This window comes from Drosophila simulans, chromosome 2L, assembly GCF_016746395.2.
Source record: "Drosophila simulans strain w501 chromosome 2L, Prin_Dsim_3.1, whole genome shotgun sequence".
NCBI lineage: Eukaryota > Metazoa > Arthropoda > Insecta > Diptera > Drosophilidae > Drosophila > Drosophila simulans.
In genome coordinates this window covers 671000-692459 of record NC_052520.2, presented here as the reverse complement: position 1 = coordinate 692459, position 21460 = coordinate 671000, and the positions used below count along the sequence as shown (strand labels likewise).

At 43.2% G+C, this 21460-nt stretch overlaps 3 protein-coding genes across 3 annotated transcripts; 1 reads left to right on the top strand and 2 right to left on the bottom strand.

Moving 5' to 3' along the window:
- Positions 1 to 10115: 10115 nt before the first annotated feature.
- LOC123327328 (trichohyalin) lies at positions 10116 to 12671 on the bottom strand. Its single transcript, XM_044923525.1, has one exon. It carries the CDS (start codon positions 12644 to 12646, stop codon positions 10298 to 10300), a length of 2349 nt encoding a protein of 782 aa, XP_044779460.1. The 5' UTR covers positions 12647 to 12671; the 3' UTR covers positions 10116 to 10297.
- Positions 12672 to 12810: 139 nt separating this feature from the next.
- On the bottom strand, positions 12811 to 13722 carry LOC6730485 (accessory gland protein Acp29AB). The gene has a single exon (XM_002077630.4). The coding sequence runs from the start codon at positions 13663 to 13665 to the stop codon at positions 12856 to 12858; it is 810 nt and encodes a 269-aa protein (XP_002077666.1). The 5' UTR covers positions 13666 to 13722; the 3' UTR covers positions 12811 to 12855.
- A 3352-nt stretch (positions 13723 to 17074) lies between these two features.
- LOC6730483 (collectin-10) lies at positions 17075 to 17974 on the top strand. The gene has a single exon (XM_002077628.3). The coding sequence runs from the start codon at positions 17103 to 17105 to the stop codon at positions 17850 to 17852; it is 750 nt and encodes a 249-aa protein (XP_002077664.2). The 5' UTR covers positions 17075 to 17102; the 3' UTR covers positions 17853 to 17974.
- The last annotated feature ends 3486 nt before the right edge of the window (positions 17975 to 21460 follow it).

Below are 21460 nucleotides of genomic sequence, written 5' to 3'. Positions count from 1 at the left end.
GAATGCGTGTTAAGGCTCAATTCAGCTGTAGATTTCCCCAGTTCCAGTCCTCGCTCTTCCCTGCCGATCTTATGTTTTTATAATTTGTCAATACATCAAGCTCACAATAAAGTGATTACTGTGTGGCGAGGAAGAGGAGAGGCAGATCTAATCCCTCATACGAAATTCAAAATGAAATAAAATAATAATTTTATTTCAACTCGAATGGCCGCACTGATGAGCAAATTAAAGCTGCAGCAGCGAAGTATGAATCGCATCCGCGCCGAACATCAATTTGGGCCTTTCTTCGGATCCGCAGAGGCTCTTGATGCCGCTTGCAGATTTACAGATCTCTTCCAGAGGCGCGCTTCTGCGGCTTAATAACAATTCCATTAGCGGCTAATGTCTTCATTGCAAGTGTCAGTTTTGGCAGGGCAGGGGCGTCGAGCCAAGGGGGTGACGCTAAACTGACTGGCCGGGTACTGCCCAAGCCGCCATCCCCAATCCAATCCGCTGGACTTAAGGTCCGTCATCGGTGCTCAACTCAGCGGCTGGCCAAAGGAACACTTCAAAAAACTGTATGGTGAGCTTTAAAAATTCATTAAGTGCATCAATCAGTGTATCTTCTTGAGAGAATTAATGGTGGAAGCTCTTCTTCAACTTGTTTGAATGTTTTTAAATTTACAAATTGTAATTTTTCCCAGTGCAGAGTTATGGCCATAGCATTCAACCGCCCCAAACGCATCCTCGTCTTGCAACACCACCGCGACCCCCATGCTCGGCATCTTGCCCAACTGCTTTTGCCTCTCATCTCGCATGTCAGTTTAACACTTTTGAATCCTTTGAAGTCCCTGCTCGAATGAGTTTTATTGTACAAAGTTATGGCAACGGCAATGGCTGCACTAATAAGCTCGTTCCCAGCTATGTTCCCTCTCCTTTCCCATTCCGATACCCCATTCCCATTCCCATTTCCGATCCCATTGCCATTCGGATTCCGATTGCAGTCCCGGATCATTGGCATTAGCATTCGCAAGTGGCCAACAAATGCGAAAATAATTGCTGCCACGAAATAAATGCGAGAATGGTCGGAGAGGAATGGAAGCCAATTGCGGCCCATCGCTAATTGCCGGCTTGATTGGATATGATCGAGGGTCAAGAAGAGGAGGGACTCCGGCGAGGAGAACAATCACAATAAACAGACTTTTACGAACGAATGGAGCATCCTGGGTCTTTTCGCCTCTCGGGTTCTCAGCTGGCAATTTCCGTTTCCGCTTGATGTGGGTGGAGACGAAAGGCCCTGCTGAATAAGAGATCACAGATGAACTGCATCAAAGAATGAAGCACCGACGGCCCCAAAAAAAAAGCAGACGCCAAATGTAATTCGATACGTTTGGAGACTGCACTGGCGCCGACATAAGACCCCGAAAAAAAACTATACATGAACCCACCAAAGAGCGGCCACTGTCCGTTCAAATCTCAGTCAAAAAGATTGTGTTTCCTCGCTCATCCACGATCCAGGATCCAGAATCCATTAGAGACTGACAAGCAAACGCCGCATAATCGAACAAGCGCATTCGCGGCCATAATGGCAATAGAATCATCCTCCAAACCGAACAACCACCAGCCACTATAAGACCATCCATCTATCCATCCACTCGAAGAACCCAATCCAGTCCCAATGCTGCAACAAAGGTAGCCATTAAAATATAATAATAGTTGTTCTTTTTCAGGTGCTTTTGACGGCTACACTGCGAAAAATGCAACCTAGGAAGGGGGAATTGAATTGGCCGTTCATTGTCAGCTATGAATGGGAAAATAGTTTTCAGTTGGTATAAGCAATACTCAATACTTTTAAATATTTTTTACTTTTTGGGCCGAATTTTGGTTATCAAACTTTCTTTCTGTGTCTTTGGCGGGAACAAAAGGAGCAGCATCTGCTACTGTGGCCAAGCAATTTGGACACACACCGACGAAGCGATGATAGAATCTCATAATGCAACCTCGGATCGGGGAAATCGAGGGCCTTTGGAATGGGGAGGTGGCAGGCTGCTGGCGAACGTCAAAGCCAAACAAGAACAATCTATCCAAATGTCCATCTATCGAGCAGATAAAGCTGCATCCATCTTATCCGCATCCGCGTCTGTGTCCGTGAATTGTTCCCTGGCTTCCCTGCTTTTCCTCACCCTTTCTCTAACCTTGCGACTGCTGCGCTTTTCCTGCGTGTCTCTTTCTCTGGAGATTTGTGTGAGCTTACACTTTGCGCCAACTACAAACGGCGGCTGATGAAGATTAGCCCGTCTCCTGTCTGCCGGCCTCTGGAAAACCACCGCGCCGCCACCCCCAGCACCTCTGTCGAACGCCGTGACATTGATGTGCCACCAACAGCAACTGCAGCAGATGGAGCATTGCAACAAGCGAAGCCATTTCTGCTGCCATTGTTTTGTCGCTTGCCTTTGGATTTTTGGCTTGGAATTTCGGTAACCATCCTCGGTTTTTGTTTTTGTTTTTAGATTTCAATTGCTGGCTGGTGTCCTTTTAGCTTCAAGAGAGATTTGCATTTTATCGCATTTCGCTCGCCAGCGGATGTCGTCTGCCTCGTTCGTTGTCTCTCCTAAAGCATTGCTGACATTCGAAGACAGTTCCTCAAGCTGCCACCGATTTCCCGATTTCTCAGGGGGTCCAACGAAGGGGGTGTGCTCAGTGGGCTTCAATTTCGGCCAAGCGATTGTCAGTTAATTGAAATATTCGTGCAGTCGTCAGTGTCAGTAGTAATTCGCGATTCAAACGATTTTGCGATATTATCACCAAGGAAAGATATTTTGGCCAATCCATAAGATAAAAAGCTAGGCGTTTTGGCTAATTCAATCTAAAATACAAATTGTAAAGTATTTCTATTTTAAAATATACACATTGTTTGTACTTTTCTCTCGGTGCAGGAGCTGCTGATCTCCAGGACTTTTGGGCATGATCTCCATGGAGTGGACTCATTAAAGAGTCGCTTAGGCATTGCAATCGAGCCGGACTCACCATCAAATGTGTTAATGTGCCAAACTCAGAAGAGGCAGCGCAGATTGGTCAGTTTGGACAACTGTTGCAGCGAATGCGCCTGGTGTTGCTGGTGTGTTGCAGCAACTGTTGCCGCTGCTTGCGGCTCATGCGGGCACGAAGGAGGAGGCGAACAAGTAGCCCAAGGAGCGCTACCCGCTGTGCCACAAACTTAAGCAGAATCAATTTATAAATCAGCGCGCTGGCGGCTTTAAAGGTCAGCGATAACAACAACAGCCAGTCAGTAGAGGGGATTGGCCGCAGCTTCTTGTCCCGCGATGAGCAATTTATTGTGTCAAACTTAATTATACTCGTGTGATATTTTTGTTGCCCACCAAAAACGAAAAGCAGCCCAAACGAAAAGAAAAAATGAATCCACAACAGAAATGCCCCAAAACACAAGCTCACATGGATTCAGGCAGACACAGGCATACATATATCTGTTTAAGAAGGAGCAACCCAAATTCCCCAAATGCTGCAACTTTTGGCCGAGAGAAGCCACAAACAGAAATGCAGTGGAGAATCGGTAACCGAAACAGAAACAGAAACAGAGGCTCCAAATGAACGAGGAAGAGTTCAAGATAAATGAGCAGAATTGGTTTGGCGAAAGGCGCAATTCAACTGCCAAAAAACAATATATATACATGTACATATATCTATATACAAATATATATATAGAAAGAAGGGGAATCACCACCGGGAGCACAAATAACAAAAGCCCCAAGAATGGTGTTGTGTGCAAACGAACTAAAAATTCCCTGCAGCAGTGCAAATCTCACTTTATGTGGAAGAAACTGAACATGATTCATTTACTCGAACTTATATTAAATCAATATTAAAAGAATAATCGTTATAATCCAGCTGGGCTTATTTAAATGTGTTAATTCTTTTCTTCCGTAATAATATGCCTCTTAGAAAGAGCCACAGTAGTCGGCATCAGAAACAAGTACCTTAGAGCATTCCTTGCCCTCCATATCCGTAAGTACGGCCAACACTTGCTGAGTTTGCTGGCTGTGTTTTTTATATTAATACCTGTTAGCCGATAGTGTAAAAGGGTATATGAGATTCATTAAGAAGTATATATATTCTGAATCATGATCACTAATTTTTGTAATTGTATTTAGTTCCTCTCCAATTTTGTAGAACCAACCTTGAATATATGTTTTGATTTTATTTTACTGCGTAAGCGGTATCTGATAGCCGAGGCACTCTACCATCGCGTTCTCTCTTGTTTTTTTGACTGGGCAGGCAAGAATTTTACGTTGACACTTTTAAGTGGACATCAAGCAGTTTGCGCATATTTTCCTTCCCCTACCAAAGAGCAGCTGCAGCAGTTGAAATGGGCAACATTTGGCTCGGGTTCGAATTGGGGATTCTGGTTGGGCTTTTTTCCGAAATTCACAGTTGAAACTGCAGCGCAGGGAGATTGTGAAACTTTTTGGAGGCGAGGGGCGCGAGTTATGCGATCCTTGGACTCTTAACGATTCGCCTTTGTCGTTGGAGCCTCTCTCTCTGCACTTCTCTCATATATCTGGGCATCTTTTTTTGGGAGCTCTCCCTTGCGGGGTCAGAAATTCAGTTAATTTAGCGAGAAATGTACGAAAATTGTCAGCGATCGGCGGCTCGCATTTTGAGGCCAGAGGTCGACTCCACAGACGGGGACTCTACTCTTTCAATAGAAAGCAAATATGCGAAACAGTTGCATAAAAGGCACAATTAGGCTATGTAGGACGACTGATTTGGGGGGCAGGGGGGCCTGAGAACAGGCCCATCAAAGTGGATAAGCCGCCGCTGCTCGTAAATCTTCGACACATAAACAAAATCCATCCAATCCAGAGAATTTTTATTGCTTATTATTGCGAGTCTTTCTTGCCTTGAAGTTCGCAGAACCAACAATAACACAAATGCACAAAAGTATCGAATTTCATTTCCTGTGTCCCCAAAGAAAGCCCAAAGCACTCAAAGAAAATGCGTAATCTCCTGAAAAAGGTGTATATTTATTTAATGAGATAGTTTTGATATTTACAGGTTGCAAATATCGAAAATTTTCTTCTGTGCAGCTTCACTGCCGATCATCATCCACTTGTCATTACCAATCCGCGCACAATGGCGAGCTCATCCTCCCGCTCCAACTGCTCCTTGAAATCAGATCCTTGCCGCACAATCGCCGCACACAAATCGTAACGATTTCTCATTTTAATCAATTAAAAAGTCAGCGATACCGATCCCGATGCCGATTTCGATGCTAACTGTAAACCGCTGACACTTGCCGAAAATATGCCGAAAGTCTCGAACTCGGACTTGGAGTCTGGAAAACGGAGTTTCAGCTTGCAGTTAAACTCGGACCCTTGCAGTTTGTTTGATTAATGAGGTGAAATGTTGTGAAATATTGTCGGAGGGCTTTGGCTTGGAGAGCGGCGATTGAAAAGGGGGAGGCAGCGACAAATCAAATGGAAATCAATACCTACATGAAACATAACGCCTCTCATCCTGCGCCGACCCCGTTTTAAATAAATGAGCCCGGGGAGACGCCCCCAATCACTGGCCCCTCTTGCATCTCGGGGCCTTCCCTTATAAGGACAGACAACTCTTCGGAGTTGTCAAAAATACCAAGCCACGAAATAAAGAATTGCGAAACTCCCAAAAAACACAGCAGTCTCGTTGTCTGCCCATGGACAGAACAAACAATTCGGCAAGTGTGAACATGTAAGTGTCAGAGGCTCAACTCCAGTCATTCGAACTGAATGCAGCCGTATCACAGATGGGAAATCGTGCAGGTGTTCCCGAAGTAGTGGCTATAATGGCATCGCCACTAGCTGCTGTTCGCCCAATTTCTGCGAAAGGCGTGAAAACTTCGATCCTAGTAAAACTAAATCAATATGCACGCGGCGTATACTTAATCAAGACATAAAAAATATCCAAAAACCGGGAGAAAAATGGAGCCAAGTTTGGAAAATAAGCAAGAAATGACGAACCGAACCTCCAATGCTCTTATAAATTACAAAATGCGTACATTAACACTAGCTCTGTTTTATTTTCCATAAATAATCTAAAAGAAGAATAAGTTCTAATTAAATTAACAGTAATTAAATTCCTAGAAAGACCTAAATACCCTTTGCAAGATTCCAACTTGGATATACTTTTAAACCGATCGATCTGCCCCTGCAGCTAATCTTTCAACTTGGTGGGTTCAATCGCCTGGCGAATGATCACCATGGTTAGAGCTAATCGCAGGCGGAGATCAAAGAGGAAATATCCATGGCTGCCATGGGAGATTATTGGAACCGTCTTTGCCAATCAACTGGAGGCTGATAGTTGGCGAAAGCCAAAAAACGCCCATTGGCCAACGGACGGTTAAGACAAAGGGACTTTAAAAGCGACAATCGCTCAAATTAGAGGGAATCTCGATTACCCCAAAGCGCAAATGGATGTTTTCGCACCTTTACGCAATCATCCCGGCAAACTCAGAATTGCATTAATGTCTGGAAAATCGGTACGCCGTCGACCCAGTTTAAAATGGAACAGACTGGAGCTGTTTAGCTCCTTAACTCTCAGCCTAGGTTCACATCGCTTTGTGACCGCATTAAATTCTAATAACTCGCTATTATGACATGATAGTCACGTATTAGGCAAAACAGCAACCGAGTAACCGCATAACCAATAACCTACAACTCTCAGGCCCCACGACAAACTGCATTCAGAATTATGAGGCGATCGGCAACCGGTTGGACGACCAACCTCAGACTGGGCCACTGAAATTGGGAGGAGAATCTCGGGGGGCAGGCCACATTAATGCGCAAATGCCAAAATATTTGAGGCAACCAAAAATTTGCATTCGCATGGAGTATGGAAAATATTGCAGGCCAAAGTGAATAGCAAGTCGGGTATGCAAATAGGAGTTTTCTTCAAAATTATAGGTGCGACTAAACATATTGAGTACTTGAAGATAGCTGAACTTAAGCCCTCTCGTGCACAAATGCAGAATATTATTTTTCAAAACCTTACAGATTACTGGGTGTAACAGAAACAAACAATTTACATAACAAAAGGCGAATATTTTGTCGCCTGCAGGCGAGTTTCAGTTCCAGTTCCAGTTAAAGATCTGGCTCCAGGCTCACTTTTGGTTTCAATTTTACTTTTTTTTCTCGTCTTTTATTTGGAGCGTTGGCACATTTCCACATGCCCACACACATGGCAGATTGTTCTAATAGCTGGCGAAAAATCTGCATAGGTATCTGAGCTGGAAGCAAATCCTGCTGTAAGGGGCAAAATGAAAAGCTTGCTCTGATCGATTTGTGAGCGGCAGCGGGCTGCTTAATTTGGCTTATGTTTCATATTTGCCCTGGGGCAGAATCGTTTAGTGCTCGGCCCGTTGATTTATTTCGCCCGTATTTGGCCAGACCGAGGTCCACTCACGACGAGGGTGTTGCGTTGGAGCTGTGCTGCTGCTGTTGCTGCCTCCTGTTGCATGTGGCGGCTGCTGCTGCTGCTGCTTGCAACCCAAAAACTTGAACTTCGACTTTCGAAAACAACGGCCCGGCTACGGCTGACTAATGAGAGAATTATGCAAAGAGATAGAACGGGTGCGATGGTGGAGAAACCGGGATCGAGAACTGCGATCGGACACTCGGACATTTTTTGCGTGTCTCGGACTCGCTTTATTCATTAGGCTGAAACTTCGCCCGCACCTCGCAGCTAATTGCCAGTATCTGCATCTAGAAGTGAAACCACAGCCAAATGCCAGCCACATCAACATGAACACACATCTTATCGGACCAACCAATTAAGACACACAAAAACCCAGCTCGACGGCCGAAAATTGTCAGCAAATCGAAATGAAAATCAAAGTCAGTCGAATAGACAGGCAGCCGTTTTAATTTGATTTGATGTGAGGCCGCCGCAAAGCCGAGAGAAAAACCGCGGAGAGAACCTCTAGCATCCAGCCACATACTACATGGTACACACAAAAAAGTTCTCTAAATATGGGCTGGGCTTTTTATAGAGCATTCAGCTTCGTTCTTAAAGGCACATTCGTATTCCTGTTTCAATTTCATACATTTCCATTGAAGCAGTACTTCCCCACATCATCAATGTGCAGTATTTACAGACCTTAATTCAATATACTGGTTTCTTTCCGTGTATTTAGGTCTGTCCCCTTAGCAACATTTTAGTTGTTGGCTTTTCGATTTCGTTTACGATTAGGCTACGCCAAAAATATAAGCCAGCAACCGCGATATTTGACTGGCTATAATGAGCCAGCAACATGCTCACTTGCTAAATTTAATTGCTAAATTGCCGCTCGGCTTTGGCGACCAGTGTGCCCGATTGCCAATTGGCAACTGCCAACTTGCATGTTGCCAACTTGAATTGAAGGCTCCAAACTGCCACCTGCAGCGACATCTAAGCCATTGTTTTGCGATTGCTCCGGTATGTAGTTCCGAGTCTGATTTTCAAAATTAGAATATACATTTTAGGAAGTCTATACACTACTAAAGTATTTTAATTCAAACTGATTAGATTTAGTCGCAAAATAAACCCGTCCTGGTCTTCGCTACTGTGTGGAAAAGATGCGAATCGGTCGATGTCAAAAAGTTGGCCATAACTGAACTTGGTCGGTGTGAAGGTCTAAACGCAGCGCTGGCTAGAAAAGGCAGTTAATTGAATGCATTTGCGAAGAAGAGACGAAATAAAGTATTCAACCCACGCAGCCGACTAAGTCTCTTCTGTAGGTATTTTCACGTTCAAAGGTTATGACGTTGTCGTGTCAACATTTTATTATTTATTGTTGTAGCCTCTAGCCAGGCGAAAAGGGTTTGCCCCAAAACAAAGCCAACTAATGCGCCCACTCCTCCACTGTCTCCAGTCTACACTCTACAGTCTTCAGTCTTCTGTTGCCGTTGCCTGTCGGTGACTTTTGAGCTTTGAGCGTTGTTTGAGCCGCAGTTTTGAGTTCCTGTCCTGTCCTGTCAGTTATTAATGGAGCGCCATTGTCGGCCCCCCTTTGACCCACAAATGGCGCTTTGATTTTGCCATAGAAATTAGCATTCAATGCAATTTACTTTGCCATGCCAATCAACGCCCTCCGCCAAGCTTAGCAAAAAAAAGGGAGTACACATTCAAGGAGAAACCTCAATTTCAGCCGGCGATCTGTGTAAAAGAACAGTTTCTATTCCCCGAAGAACAAGAAGATTTTGCGCTGCTATAGGGGCTATTGTGTGCGTAAAGACAGCATCAAACTACTTCAGATGACAAAGAAAGCTGGCTCCACAGAGTTACTAAAGAAAATAAATCAAAACATACAAAGTAACAGCGACAGAGTTCCAATGCTTCATAAATGGTATATCATTATAACCAAATCTAGTACATCCTTACAGACTATGTATACAAATCAATATTTTCGTAGTATTTATATTTGTATTCGTTTTTAAAATCTAAATAATTTTGATATAATTCTTCCCAGTGCATCGCCATAGTTCTGGTTGTCGTTGTCTCTTGTCTCTATTCAAGATGTAGGTGGCGACATCGACATCACTTACGCTACACAGATCCCGACATTAGATAGTCGCTCTGCTCTTTTCGTCGGTCCTCAGTCTTCACAGAATTCTTCCGCCCCTTCTTCCGGAGCTTCGGGTTCCCGGTTCGCCTAGTTATTCGCAATCGTGCGCGTTTGCTGATTGTTAGAAGCGACTCGAGAAGGACTGAAAGCACCGAAGATCGGCGACTGCAGACAGAAGACTCAAAGATGAGGCCTATAGGTTTAAAACAGGAACGAATACTGTGCGGCTGCCTTGTTGTAGACGTCGTTGATTTGAATGTTTCATCTGCCGCAGCCACAATGCAAGAGACAACTGCATAAACAAACAGAGCGTGCCTTTTAATTGCGGTGCCGCCAACAGACATTAACATTAACATTAGATGAGTCCCGACGAAAATCGTCGCAATGTGGATGATGTATCTGCGTTCCTTGATTACCCAGTTGTTTCTCCGTCTGTGTGGGCGGTGCAGCTGCTCAGGATAGCTCAGATGGGTGGAAATGGTACAGTTGGAGGGCTTCCCACACAGGAAATACCAATTAATATTATTATTACTTATTGAGTTTTTCATTACGTATACGAAATTACGTATTTTTCTTTAATTTATAAGTGAAACATTTCGCATTGCACATTTTATACTTATAAAATTATTCGAAACCCCATAAAGAAATGATAGAAATTGTCATGTTCTACCTTGGCCGTTTATATATTAATAATAATAAACTGGTTGAAGGATGTCCTTATTCATACCACCAATACAAATAATACCACCCCAAACTCCATTTAAGTTCTGTTCCATAACTTTTGTAATTATAAGAAGAATTATCGTCATAACTTGGCTTTTTCTTTTTCTTTGATTTTGTACATTTTTTCTCCCCGTCTTTACGTACCCAACATACTTCACACTTTTTCTTACCATTCTTGTCTGTCGAACATGTCTTGCACTTATTTGTGCCTTTTTTAGTAACCCAACACTTTTCCTGCACATTCTTTTCCTTTGCCTCCTTCTTTTTTCTTTCCTCTTCTTTTTTTTCCTCTTCTTTTCTTTCCTCTTCCTTTCTTTTTTCCTCTTCTTTTTTTCTCTCCTCTTCTTTTTTTCTCTCCTCTTCTTTTTTTCTCTCCTCTTCCTTTTTCCTTTCCTCTTCCTTTCTTTTTTCCTCTTCTCTTTTTCTCTCCTCTTCTTTTTTTCTCTCCTCTTCCTTTCTTTTTTCCTCTTTTTTTCTTTTTGCCTCTTCTCTTCTTCTTTCCTCTTCTCTTCTTCGTTCCTCTTCTCTTCTTTCCTCTTCCTTTCTTTTTTCCTCTTCTCTTCTTTTTTCCTCTTCTCTTCTTTTTTCCTCTGCTCTTCTTTTTTCCTCTTCCTTTCTTCTTTCTTCTTCTCTTCTTCTTTCCTCTTCTCTTCTTCTTTCTTGTTCCTTTCTTCTTTCCTCTTCCCTTCTTCTTTCCTCTTCTCTTCTTCTTTCTTGTTCCCTTCTTTCCTCTTCTCTTTTTCTTTCCTCTTCTCTTTTTCTTTTCTCTTCTCTTTTTCTTTCCTCATCTCTTCTTCTTTCCTCTTCTCGTCTTCTTTCCTCTTCTCTTCTTCTTTCCTCTTCCTTTCTTTTTGCCTCCTTCCTTCTTTCCTCTTCTTTCCTTCTTTCCTCTTCTTTTCTTTTTTCCTCCTCTTCTCTTCTTTCCTCTTCTCTTCGTTCCTCTTCTCTTCTTCTTTCCTCTTCTCTTCTTCTTTTCTCTTCTCTTCTTCTTTTCTCTTTTCTTCTTTCCTCTTCTTTCCTCTCCTCTTCTCTTCTCTCCTCTTCTCTTCTCTTCTCTTCTTCTTTGCTCTTCTCTTCTTCTTTTCTCTTCCTTTCTTCTTTCCTCTTCCTCTTCTCTTCTCTTCTCTGCTCTTCTCTTCTTCTTTTCTCTTCTCTTCTTCTTTCCTCTTCCTTTCTTTTTTCCTCTTCCTTTCTTCTTTCCTCTTCCTTTCTTCTTTCCTCTTCCTCTTCCTCTTCTCTTCTTCTTTTCTCTTTTCTTCTTTCCTCTTCTCTTTTTCTTTCCACTTCTTTTTTCCTTTCCTCTTCTCTTCTTTTTTCCTCTTCTCTTTCTCTTTCTCTTTCTCTTTCCTCTTCTTTTCTTCTTTCCTCTTCCTTTCTTTTTTCCTCTGTTTTTCTTCTTTCCTCTTCTTTTTTTCTTTCCTGTTCTCTTCTTTTTTCTTCTTCTTCCTCTACCTTTCTTTTTTTCTCCTCTTCCCTTTCCTTTTCCATTTCTATTTTTCGTATCTCCTCCTGATTGTTTTTTATTTCATCTTCCTTTTTTGGATTCTGGTTGGCTTGGCAAATGAACAACACTCGGTCGTCACATTGAAAAGTCTGATATAGTCCGCCTTTTACACAAACGCATTGCGCATTATCCCTGTTTGGCTGGCCTTTGTTCCATTTCAAAAATGGTGCTTTGCTCCCGGAAACCAACGAAATGTATTGGCCGTGATCGGTTAGATCGGATAAATCGAGCCAATACGACTCGGTACCAAGTTTCTGACTGATAAGGTGCAGTTCGTCCTCGTTTTGTGGCGACGCCAAGTGACCGCCCATCGCGCGACATTTTCTCGTTGCCTCAAACCAATTCAGCTTAACGTGCCTCTCGATGTAAAAGAACCTTGAACCCACTTTCTCAAATCCTGGATGGAGTGATACCTTAGACGAAACATTTCTGGTATCCAGTGAACACTGGAGAGCATTCAGTGCCTTCCGTAAGGATTTTTCTAAAGATAATTTTTTGACCTTTAGATCCATCTTCGCATGCAGGTCCATGAAATGGCCTTCCATTTTAACCTTTAACTCTTTCAATTGCTTATCATTGACTTCTTGGTGTCCTTCTATCCTGTCTAGAATTCCCTGCGTTTCGTCGAAAATTCGGGAATTAGCAGTGTTCCCCTCCTTTTGCTGCTCTGCAATGTTCTCAAGGATTGGTAATATGTCGACAAGGCACATTTCACCAAGTTCTTTAAGTCGATCGTACGACGAAATTATGGGATGCTGAAGAATATCGTTTTCAGCAAAAACGTTGTAAGAACCGTAGGAAACAAACACGAACAAGAAATAGGTCGCACAGTCGAACATGTTGAGTAAGTATAACGAACTGATTCTTAAATTATTTTTAATTTTTCCTTTTCTCGTCGACTAATTTTTCACACCTCGTACACAGGTAACACACCGGAACGATCGTATTTTATGCAGAAAAATTGAAGTATTTACTTCACATCTTATAACAGTAAGAGATCAACTCGCTTTTAAGAATTCTGCATTAATTTTGTACATTGTTAAATCTTTTAATTTACTGCAAGCTGGCAAATAAAAAGAAACTGTTCGCTGCACTTTCCATCCATCATTTCTCCTCCACGTAAGTGAACACAGCGCTGATGAATTTGCACCTGAGGCCTAAGTTTATGCCATTTGAAGAAGGGTGGATTCATTCCTGTGGCTAAAGAAACGAATTCGCCCCATTTGGCAATATCGTTGATGTCCAGCCAGAAGTCGTGACTCCCCTCATTGATGTCCTTAAGTTCCGTACGGATTGCATCCAGTTCGTCTTCGTTCTGGATTGTCACCAGGTGACCACCAATTTCTTGGCACAAACTTGTCGCTTTAAACCAATCCACTTTATGTTTCTTTTCGATGAAAAAATGCCTCCAGCCAATCTTCTGAAATTGGGATGGGATTTCTGTTTTTGGCACCACTTTTTTGGCTTCCACAGATAGATTTAAGGCTTTTTTCGTTTCTTGCAATTGTAACTCCAGACTTGCTAAGTGACGTTGGATATTCTTCACATTCTTAATCTTCGCACTTAGAGCATTAAATTCGCTATCCACATTGTCGTGAATTCCTTTTAATTTGTCGTTTGCTTCCTTCTCCTGACCTTCAATCTTAGCCAGTTGTTTCCGGGTTTCATTTACTTGGACTTCGTTAGCAGAGTTCCAGTGGCTCTTATGGTTGTGGGAAATATACTTGAGCACTGGCGCTAGTTCGACAAGGCACACCTCCTTATCCGTTGACATTTGAGGACACACATCCTTTGCACGGACTCCATAGAGCCCGCAGGCCATGAAGACGTGCAGAATATAGTTTGCGTGCTGGAACATTCAGTGTTATAACTTGAGGGAATAAATGCTACTTAGGAACTAAGTCTCGATTTATTTGTATGAAGAGTATCGTACGACACATTCGTCACACTCCTTAAAATGGTAAGAGGCACTAACCGATTTTGCACAAAAAAATGTGAGGTAGGTTAACAGTTTTATGCATTTTTTAAGATTTATTAACCTCAGACCAGCTGCTTTGCAGCCGACGTGTTGTTAGTACATTTGCTCTTGTTTTCCCAGCGATTCATATTGCATTGGAGAGACACAAGCCGTTTTAATCCCATTTGGAGATCCACAAATAAATCAGTCGCTGGCAAATTGCTCAATTATAAATTGCACAACTACGCGAACCAGGCTCTTTTTCCATTTTCCGCGCTTTTCCGCGTCTCAGCGGTTGCCCAATGTGGAAATTAGCATTTTGGCAATGCCTTGGCAGCAAACTGCTGTCATGTAAGCGACTAATTAACATGTCACTCAGTTGCAGCAGCAACTGCACCACAGCAACACAGTGCCACTGCGACGGCCACATCACCAACATCGGGGTTTTCCCCTTTCGTCTCCACTTATTGACCATTCACTAAATTTACGCATTAGGCTGAAGTTGAATGGAACTAGAAGCAGTGGCTTCCAGCCCCCTTAACCCCCAAAATAAACCCCCCGTTTCATAGCAACCTGTTGCTTCGTTTACTACGAAAATCTCTCACGAAGTTGCCAAAGCGAAGCAAATATAAAATCGCCGAAAGAAAAAGGTTTAACATTTTGAATTTATTAGCCAAAAATTGTTGCTGAGGAGCCGAAGGGGTTAGGTTGTATCTCTGGTTTTGCACAGAGAACAAATTATTTTAAGTGGGATTAATTCAACGTAATGTTTGCTAAGCAAAAATAAAATATTTTGTTTAAGATGTTTCCAAGCGAAAAGAATGAAAATGCAGTACTTCAACGTGGTTCTCCAATCTTAGTTAAATATATTTAAGTGATTTAGTCAGAGCCATTTTTTGATTGAATCTAAATCATTACTAAGGAACAACGACGAACTTGAATAGCAATAACAATGCACCAATACTTTTTTCTGCCTGTGAGTCGCTTTTTCGAGGTAATCTCTTGGCTGTCGTTTGCACGGCGCTAATTATCTCTGCTAATGATGCTTTAAAAGGCAGTCGGCGACGACAGGCGGTCCAGCGGCAGCGGTAGATGTTGCCTGGGATTCAGGTTCGGCAACTGGACAGTCTGGTCCTTCTCCTCTGCGGTTCCCCACCTGGATCCTCTGAATACCCCGAGAATACCCCGAACACCCCTGCCCACGACGATGCTCCTTTCGCTCATCGCATGAGTAATTGACAATTTGCTGAAGTCAGCGCGTCTCCTCTCCTCTACGTGACCACCGCTGGAAGATCGGGTCGGAGGATGCCCCACTCAGTCCCTTACCGTCGACGGTATTTGTATATGTTAATTGTGTGACTAATGACAGCCAACTTGTCATATTTTTATCAACACGCGGAGTTAACATTTGTGTTCCGTTTCCTTTCGTTGCGCGTTTTGGCCCAAGCGGAGTTCAAATCCCGTTCTAATCAGGGCTGGAAGCTCGATTTGGGAACTGGCCTAATTTATTGGTTTTTATAGATTAAAACTAAGGGTATGAGTGCTAGTTCTTATACTGCTTTAAACATAAGTTTTCGAGAAAACCAAATGCAATTGGTTTTTCATTATATCAATATCATATAAACTATAAATTTATACTCCAATTTAAAAAAACACTAACCGATTGCCAAAACATGATATATATTTATATTTAAATATACTTTATATATATGATTTCAATAAGTTTTGAGCACCCCTGGCATAGAGACATTCGTTTCGCGTCATCGCCGATCGCTAATCTGGGTTACTGTGTGTCAAATTAACGCTCTTTAGGAGCAATATCCAAGATATGGATGCGAGCTACAAGACGCCCACAGACTCACGACGACACACACACCACACCAAGATCAAGCCCCTTTGAATAAGACTAACAGCACCAGCAAGCTGAAGGAAAAAAGAAATAAAGAAAAAATTCGTTAGTTCAAAAAACTCAATCAAATGTCGAAACTTGAAAATCGTGATCATGGTCCTGGCTCTGTCCGCCCGACCCGCTGTCCTTCCTTCGGTTTCTTAATGGTTGTTGGCTCTAGGCGGTAGCTGCAGCAACAACACCGAGTCCAACAGAAGTACAAAAAGCAAAAAACAAAGAAAAACCCAAGGAAAAACAACAAACGGTAGCTGCAAACAAGACAAAAGACAAACTTATCGTTTGAATTATCGGCATTCATTTGCATTTCGGAACCCTGCGATCTCCCCTCGAATCCCCTTTTACCCACACCCATTAACTCTGGGGACATTCAGCGAAACAGAGACGAAAATAGTAGCAAATGAAACAAATAAAGCGAAAAAACACGCCGCGAAATCATTTGATTCGAATGACAATTGTCCTGGGCTCGAAATTTAATGATCGCTGAGGGGTATATATATACTCACTGTTTATAAATTTAAAAGGAATAGTTTAATTGCTTTTAAAATCATATGGTACCTTCACCCAAATAAACGGACTTCCCTTACACATCAATAATAAAATGAATGAAAAATTATGATAAAATACCAAGTATGAGTACCCCTTGTTATTCTATAGGGTATCAAAACCACACACATTCTGTTCGGACTTTCATGCTCCATCGCTCACTTGACTTGCGTTGCCTTTTACAGTTAGCCACCGAGGGCCCCGTCTATAAGTCGAAAAAAAACCGTTGGGCCTTCCCAGCCAAGGAAATTAGCATGCGCGAGGCTCCTTTGCTAAAAAAACAAAACAACAGGGGGCGGGGGGAGTGGTGCTGAGGATTGAAGGGGGAGGCCTGGAATGTCAACGGCAGCTGAGATTTTTCCTAGCTTTTCTCCAGCGCAAGGATTTCCACACTGAAGTTGTTGCTGCTGCAGGAAAACGTGATCGTTTTAACATTTCAGCTTGTTGTCCGCTGGTGATTTTGAGTATCTTTTAGCAATTCTAATGTTTTTGTTGCTTCTGCAGCTGCTCAGCGGAGCTAGGAAAAAAAAGATGAGGGAGCGGAATGGCAGTCGGTTCTCAGAACGATGCCACATGCTCCAATACCGTACGATGAGCGGTTTATCCGCCGCTTTCCCGACGATCTTTTGATCGATTGTAGGTGAATTGGTCAGAAGCAACTCTGCATCGCTCTTGCCTGCATTCTTTTTCGCTACTGATGTATTTATTACATGAAAGACTTAAGTATGTTATGGAATATGACCATAAAATCCAGGTTAATTGCATTATATATATTTATCTAAGCCTTTAATAGCGATCGTTACGGTTTAATGCCACGCTTCTTAAAATATCTGGTAGAATCACTAAGTTTGAAGCATTCGCATTCGATGGTGAATTTTCACTCAATATGTTCAAATACGAAGCTTACATCTTGTATCTAATTGTCCTGTTAGATCCGCAGGCTGCCCAGGAAAGTAGCTGCCCCAAAGCTTCCCTGAGCGAACGACTTGAACAACGTGGAGAATTCAGCCTGGTCGATTTTGATCCACTGCTGAAGTCTATTGTGAAAAACCCACATAAGGAACTGCTCGGCAAAATCGAAGGTCTGGTGGGGCACACAGAAAATAAACTGCAGCCTATGAAATCAGTGATTCCAAACCAATCGAAGGCTTTGCTGAATGATTTTGATCTACATGGCAAATTGGAATATCTGGACGCAGCCCTGCAGAAGGCAGTAAATTCCCTGCACTGCTCGCTCGAAAACAAAAAGGTCGTGTCAACTGGGAAACCCCATCCGGAATTCCAGAAGTTGGGCTCGAGGTACTTCTACATCGAGCGGCATGTCAGGCAGAATTGGTTCGATGCCGCTGACAAATGCCGTAGGATGGGCGGTCACCTGGCGACGCCCCAGGACGAGGATGAGCTGTACATCATCCGCAAGCAGCTTGAAGCCCGATGGTTTTGGCTGGACATTAGCAATCTGGTCGATGAGGACCAATACATATCCCTGGCCTCCGGGAAAGAAGTGCAGTATCTCAAGTGGCGACACGGAGAGCCCAAAAAGAGTTCCGCTGCAAACTGTGCTTATTTATACGCCGGAGACTATTACACATACCAGTGCAGTGACAGAAACTTTTTCATTTGCCAAGCTGCGTAAGGAGACGACTGCCCTTAGAATTCGATGGTACAATCTAAATGATTTAGTATGGATTTCATATCGAACTGTGCGTTGAAGTATTAATAATGAGTGCAAATAAAGCCGCTCGTTTATTATTCAAATGTTTCGTTCGTAAAAAGTAATGCCTTTTTCGCTACTTGCTGACTTTCGATCACGAGCTGCAGATGGCACCCCATCCCCACCCGTGATAAGTCCGTCTACTGAAGATCTGCCGATCGGGTTAACAAGCTGGCCGCGTGCAAATGATGCTATTAAAGTGGCATTTAAAATTTAAGTTGCAGTTAAATCGCGCCACTCTCTCTCTCCTCCCCCTCTAGCCCTCTCTCTTGAGCCACAAAACAAAAGAACAACAACGGAAACTGCAGAAGCGATGCACTGTAGAAAATTTTGATTAGGAACTGCACTTTGAAAGTCAGTTTTATAGTGCCATCTCATGCAGAATATAATTAATAATTAATGGCGCACTATAAATACAATATAATTTGCAATTGAGGAGTGCATTTTTCAGAGTGTAGGCAACATCGACATCGGCGACACGACTTTTCTCCGGATAATGTTTTGCATATGTATGAGAGCCAGTAATTTGCACTTGTGTGCCCTGCCCCGCGACTGTGTTGGTGCTTGAGTATCTGTGTGAGACCATCTAAGATGCCGCCTGGCGATGCACGCTGCTCGTTTAGATCGTCACCATTGCCAGCGTCTGCCTGACCCAACTAGCAACTTGCAACTTGCAACCAGCCAGTGGCAACCACCGCCAGCGACCATTGAAAGCACCAGCAACATTGTGCTTAAAACCAGTGAAATGTTTTGCTCTAGCCACTGCTAGAAAATTCGGCTTAAAATCACGAAATAAATACTATTACTTATTGGAAACTATTTTAATTGCAATCTTGCAACTTTACAATGCGAAAATTCTCTTTATTACTTAACATTACCTATCAGTATATTATGTAAATCTATTTCTTTTGTCGAGTGTAGCTTACTTAGTTACTTAGTCTTTTCCTCCTCAAATAATCAACAGCACCGCAGCAACAAATGCAATTGGCAAATGTGTTACGGTCACAAATGCTTAACTTTTACTAATAGTTAACACTTTTGTTGTTGTCGCTGTTACTCCTTTACGCAGCCGTTGTTGTTGTCTCGATTTTATAGATAAACATTCTATTTGGCAATTAATTGGCATTTTGTTACTTTTCCAGTTGGATTTGTATAAAATGTTTTTTTCCCCAGCTCACGATATTGAAATGTTGTTGTTGCTGTTTCAGGTTGCAGTTGCTATTGCTGGTTGCAAGTTGGTGTTGTGGGTTGCCAGTTGCTGCTGTCGCCAGTTGCTGGCGGATTTTCGTGATTGTCAGCAATGATTATTTGGTCAACACTTGGCGTTTTCGGCTTAGAAAGTAAGCCAAACCAAAGCCGAGAGCAATCTGTGCGCTGATGATGCGGCTAATTAAATCGAAGGTGGATCGAATTTGGTCCGAGGATCGCACAAGGGCCGGCAGGAGCTTCCTCCAGCTTCATTTGCTTCTCCCTGGCCACGAATTTATGGCACTGGCAAGGCAATTGACATTAACCCTAACAGCGACAGATGCAGCAGCAACTACTTGCAACGTGCAACAACTGGCTGTGGCAATGGCTGTGGCAATGGCAATGGGATTGCGATTCGAGAATCGCGAGTGGATCGTTGCACTTGGCACACAGATGAATTTATGTATGCAAAGCAGAATAAAGGATGGAGAGACACGGGCGGGGACTCAAAGGGGACTAACCGAAACCGAAAGCGAGCCAAGTTCGCTTGCAAGCCGACTGACAGGACAAAAGAGTTATTTTTCACAAAAGAACAAAAATGAAAGGGAGCAATCTTCCCGGACAGTAGGGACAGGGACAGGGGTTCTACAAGGCGTTCCACAATAGGAGGAAGTTTGGCTGGGGGGAAGACGGCAGGAGGAACACAAAGGCAGACACAGTAGTCGCCGCCAAAAAAGTGACAGTGGTCAGAAATTCGTACTTTCCGTAACAAATCTTCCATATTTTGTAGAATCCTTTTCCATCTCGAATCACGGTAAATTGAAACCACTTGGTTACCCGTATTTTGAAAATATTTCCGAAAATTCAATATAGTTAAATCCAATGATAGACGAACACTGTGGCACGGCGGCTTCCGCCCCGCCACAAAAGACAAGTACCAGTAGCCGGAGTCGGGAAGACACAGAAGCCGGAGCACTTCGGAGCCACCTCCTGGCCAATCCAAGTCAGCGCGTCCCAACGAGCCACTGAGGAAGCCTCAAATGAAATGCGCGGAAAAGTAAAAGTAAAATAAGTGCGCCAGCGATTACCAAAGTCCTGAGGGGCAGTAGAATGGGATCGAGTTGAATATTGGGTATGCAAAGAGCTGGAAATGGACATAAATTATCTTCGGCCGGGCGGCGGACAAATCTTCAGAAGCCCGACAATGTCAGAGGAGCCTGTCAATTGCAGCCGAACAAAGAGGAGAGAATCTGCGCGGAAGAGGGCGCAATAAAGCGAAGCCTGTCAGTGGACGAATCTCAGTCAGGGCAAAAGCAAGAGTATGCCAATTGTGGCTGGGAAATGAGTCAGGCTCAGGATCAGGATCAGGATCGTCGCATCGAAATCGTTTCGGATGCCTGCCTGACAATTGTGAAATGCAAACGACGACAAGCGAATGGCCAAAAAAAGCCAGCCCATGCGGAGCTTGATTAATTTATGGGCCCCGCTCTCGCTGCAGATCCATTGTGAGGTGAGCTACTGGATCTCTGGGCCCGGCCCTTTGTTTCTTGGCCTTGACTGCAGAACAGCCGTTTTGGCATTTGAATCACGACCTCGGAAAGAGCGCACCGGACTCAAGGAAGGAGGCTCCTCGACTTGAGAGGTGTTGTCGTTGCCACCAAGGAAATTCGCGGAAAAGTCATGAGCCAAGGGAGCACCAGCCCTGTCCGATTTCCGCCTCTCGAAGCCACGATCTGGGCATCGCCAACTTTAGATCATTAGAGGAAAAGCCAAAATAACTTGTAAAAAGTTCATTGAAAAGTATATAGTTGAATATATTAAGGTAAGTATTACAAAGTGTATTATCATAGAATATCTTTTAACCAATTTCAACTGCAGGCGATTGCAACTATCGAATTTGTGTGGCAACATGAAAAGTTCAATGTTAACAACAAATTACGCGACCGGGAACCGCCCCGCGCCGCCCCGCTGATCCACATCAATTGGTAAATTGAGAAATTGAAGCCTAATCAGATAAGCCGAGCGTGTGACTGCGCCACAAATGCAACAAAACAGCGGTTGCAAGTTGCAACTGCAGCAGCACCCAAAATTGATTAAATATGAAACACGCAACAACCCCCCTCCTCCGTTGCAATCCCCCGCTAATCGCCGGATTTGAAAAATCGAAAAAATAAATTGAATTCATAAAAAGATTTATTAAATCCAAGTTTTTTTGGCAACCAGCCTCGGTTGCAGCTCCGAATCCAAATCGGATTTCTTATCGCCAGCTGCTGATCTGAAGACTTGGAGGCACAGCACTGGGGGAAACGAAATCTCCGACCGATTGCCCCGCGATTCTCCGC

Coding starts and splice junctions, on each gene's coding strand:
- LOC6730483 (XM_002077628.3), top strand. CDS start 17,103: ATGTTCAAATACGAAGCTTACATCTTGTATCTAATTGTCCTGTTAGAT.
- LOC6730485 (XM_002077630.4), bottom strand. CDS start 13,665: ATGTTCCAGCACGCAAACTATATTCTGCACGTCTTCATGGCCTGCGGG.
- LOC123327328 (XM_044923525.1), bottom strand. CDS start 12,646: ATGTTCGACTGTGCGACCTATTTCTTGTTCGTGTTTGTTTCCTACGGT.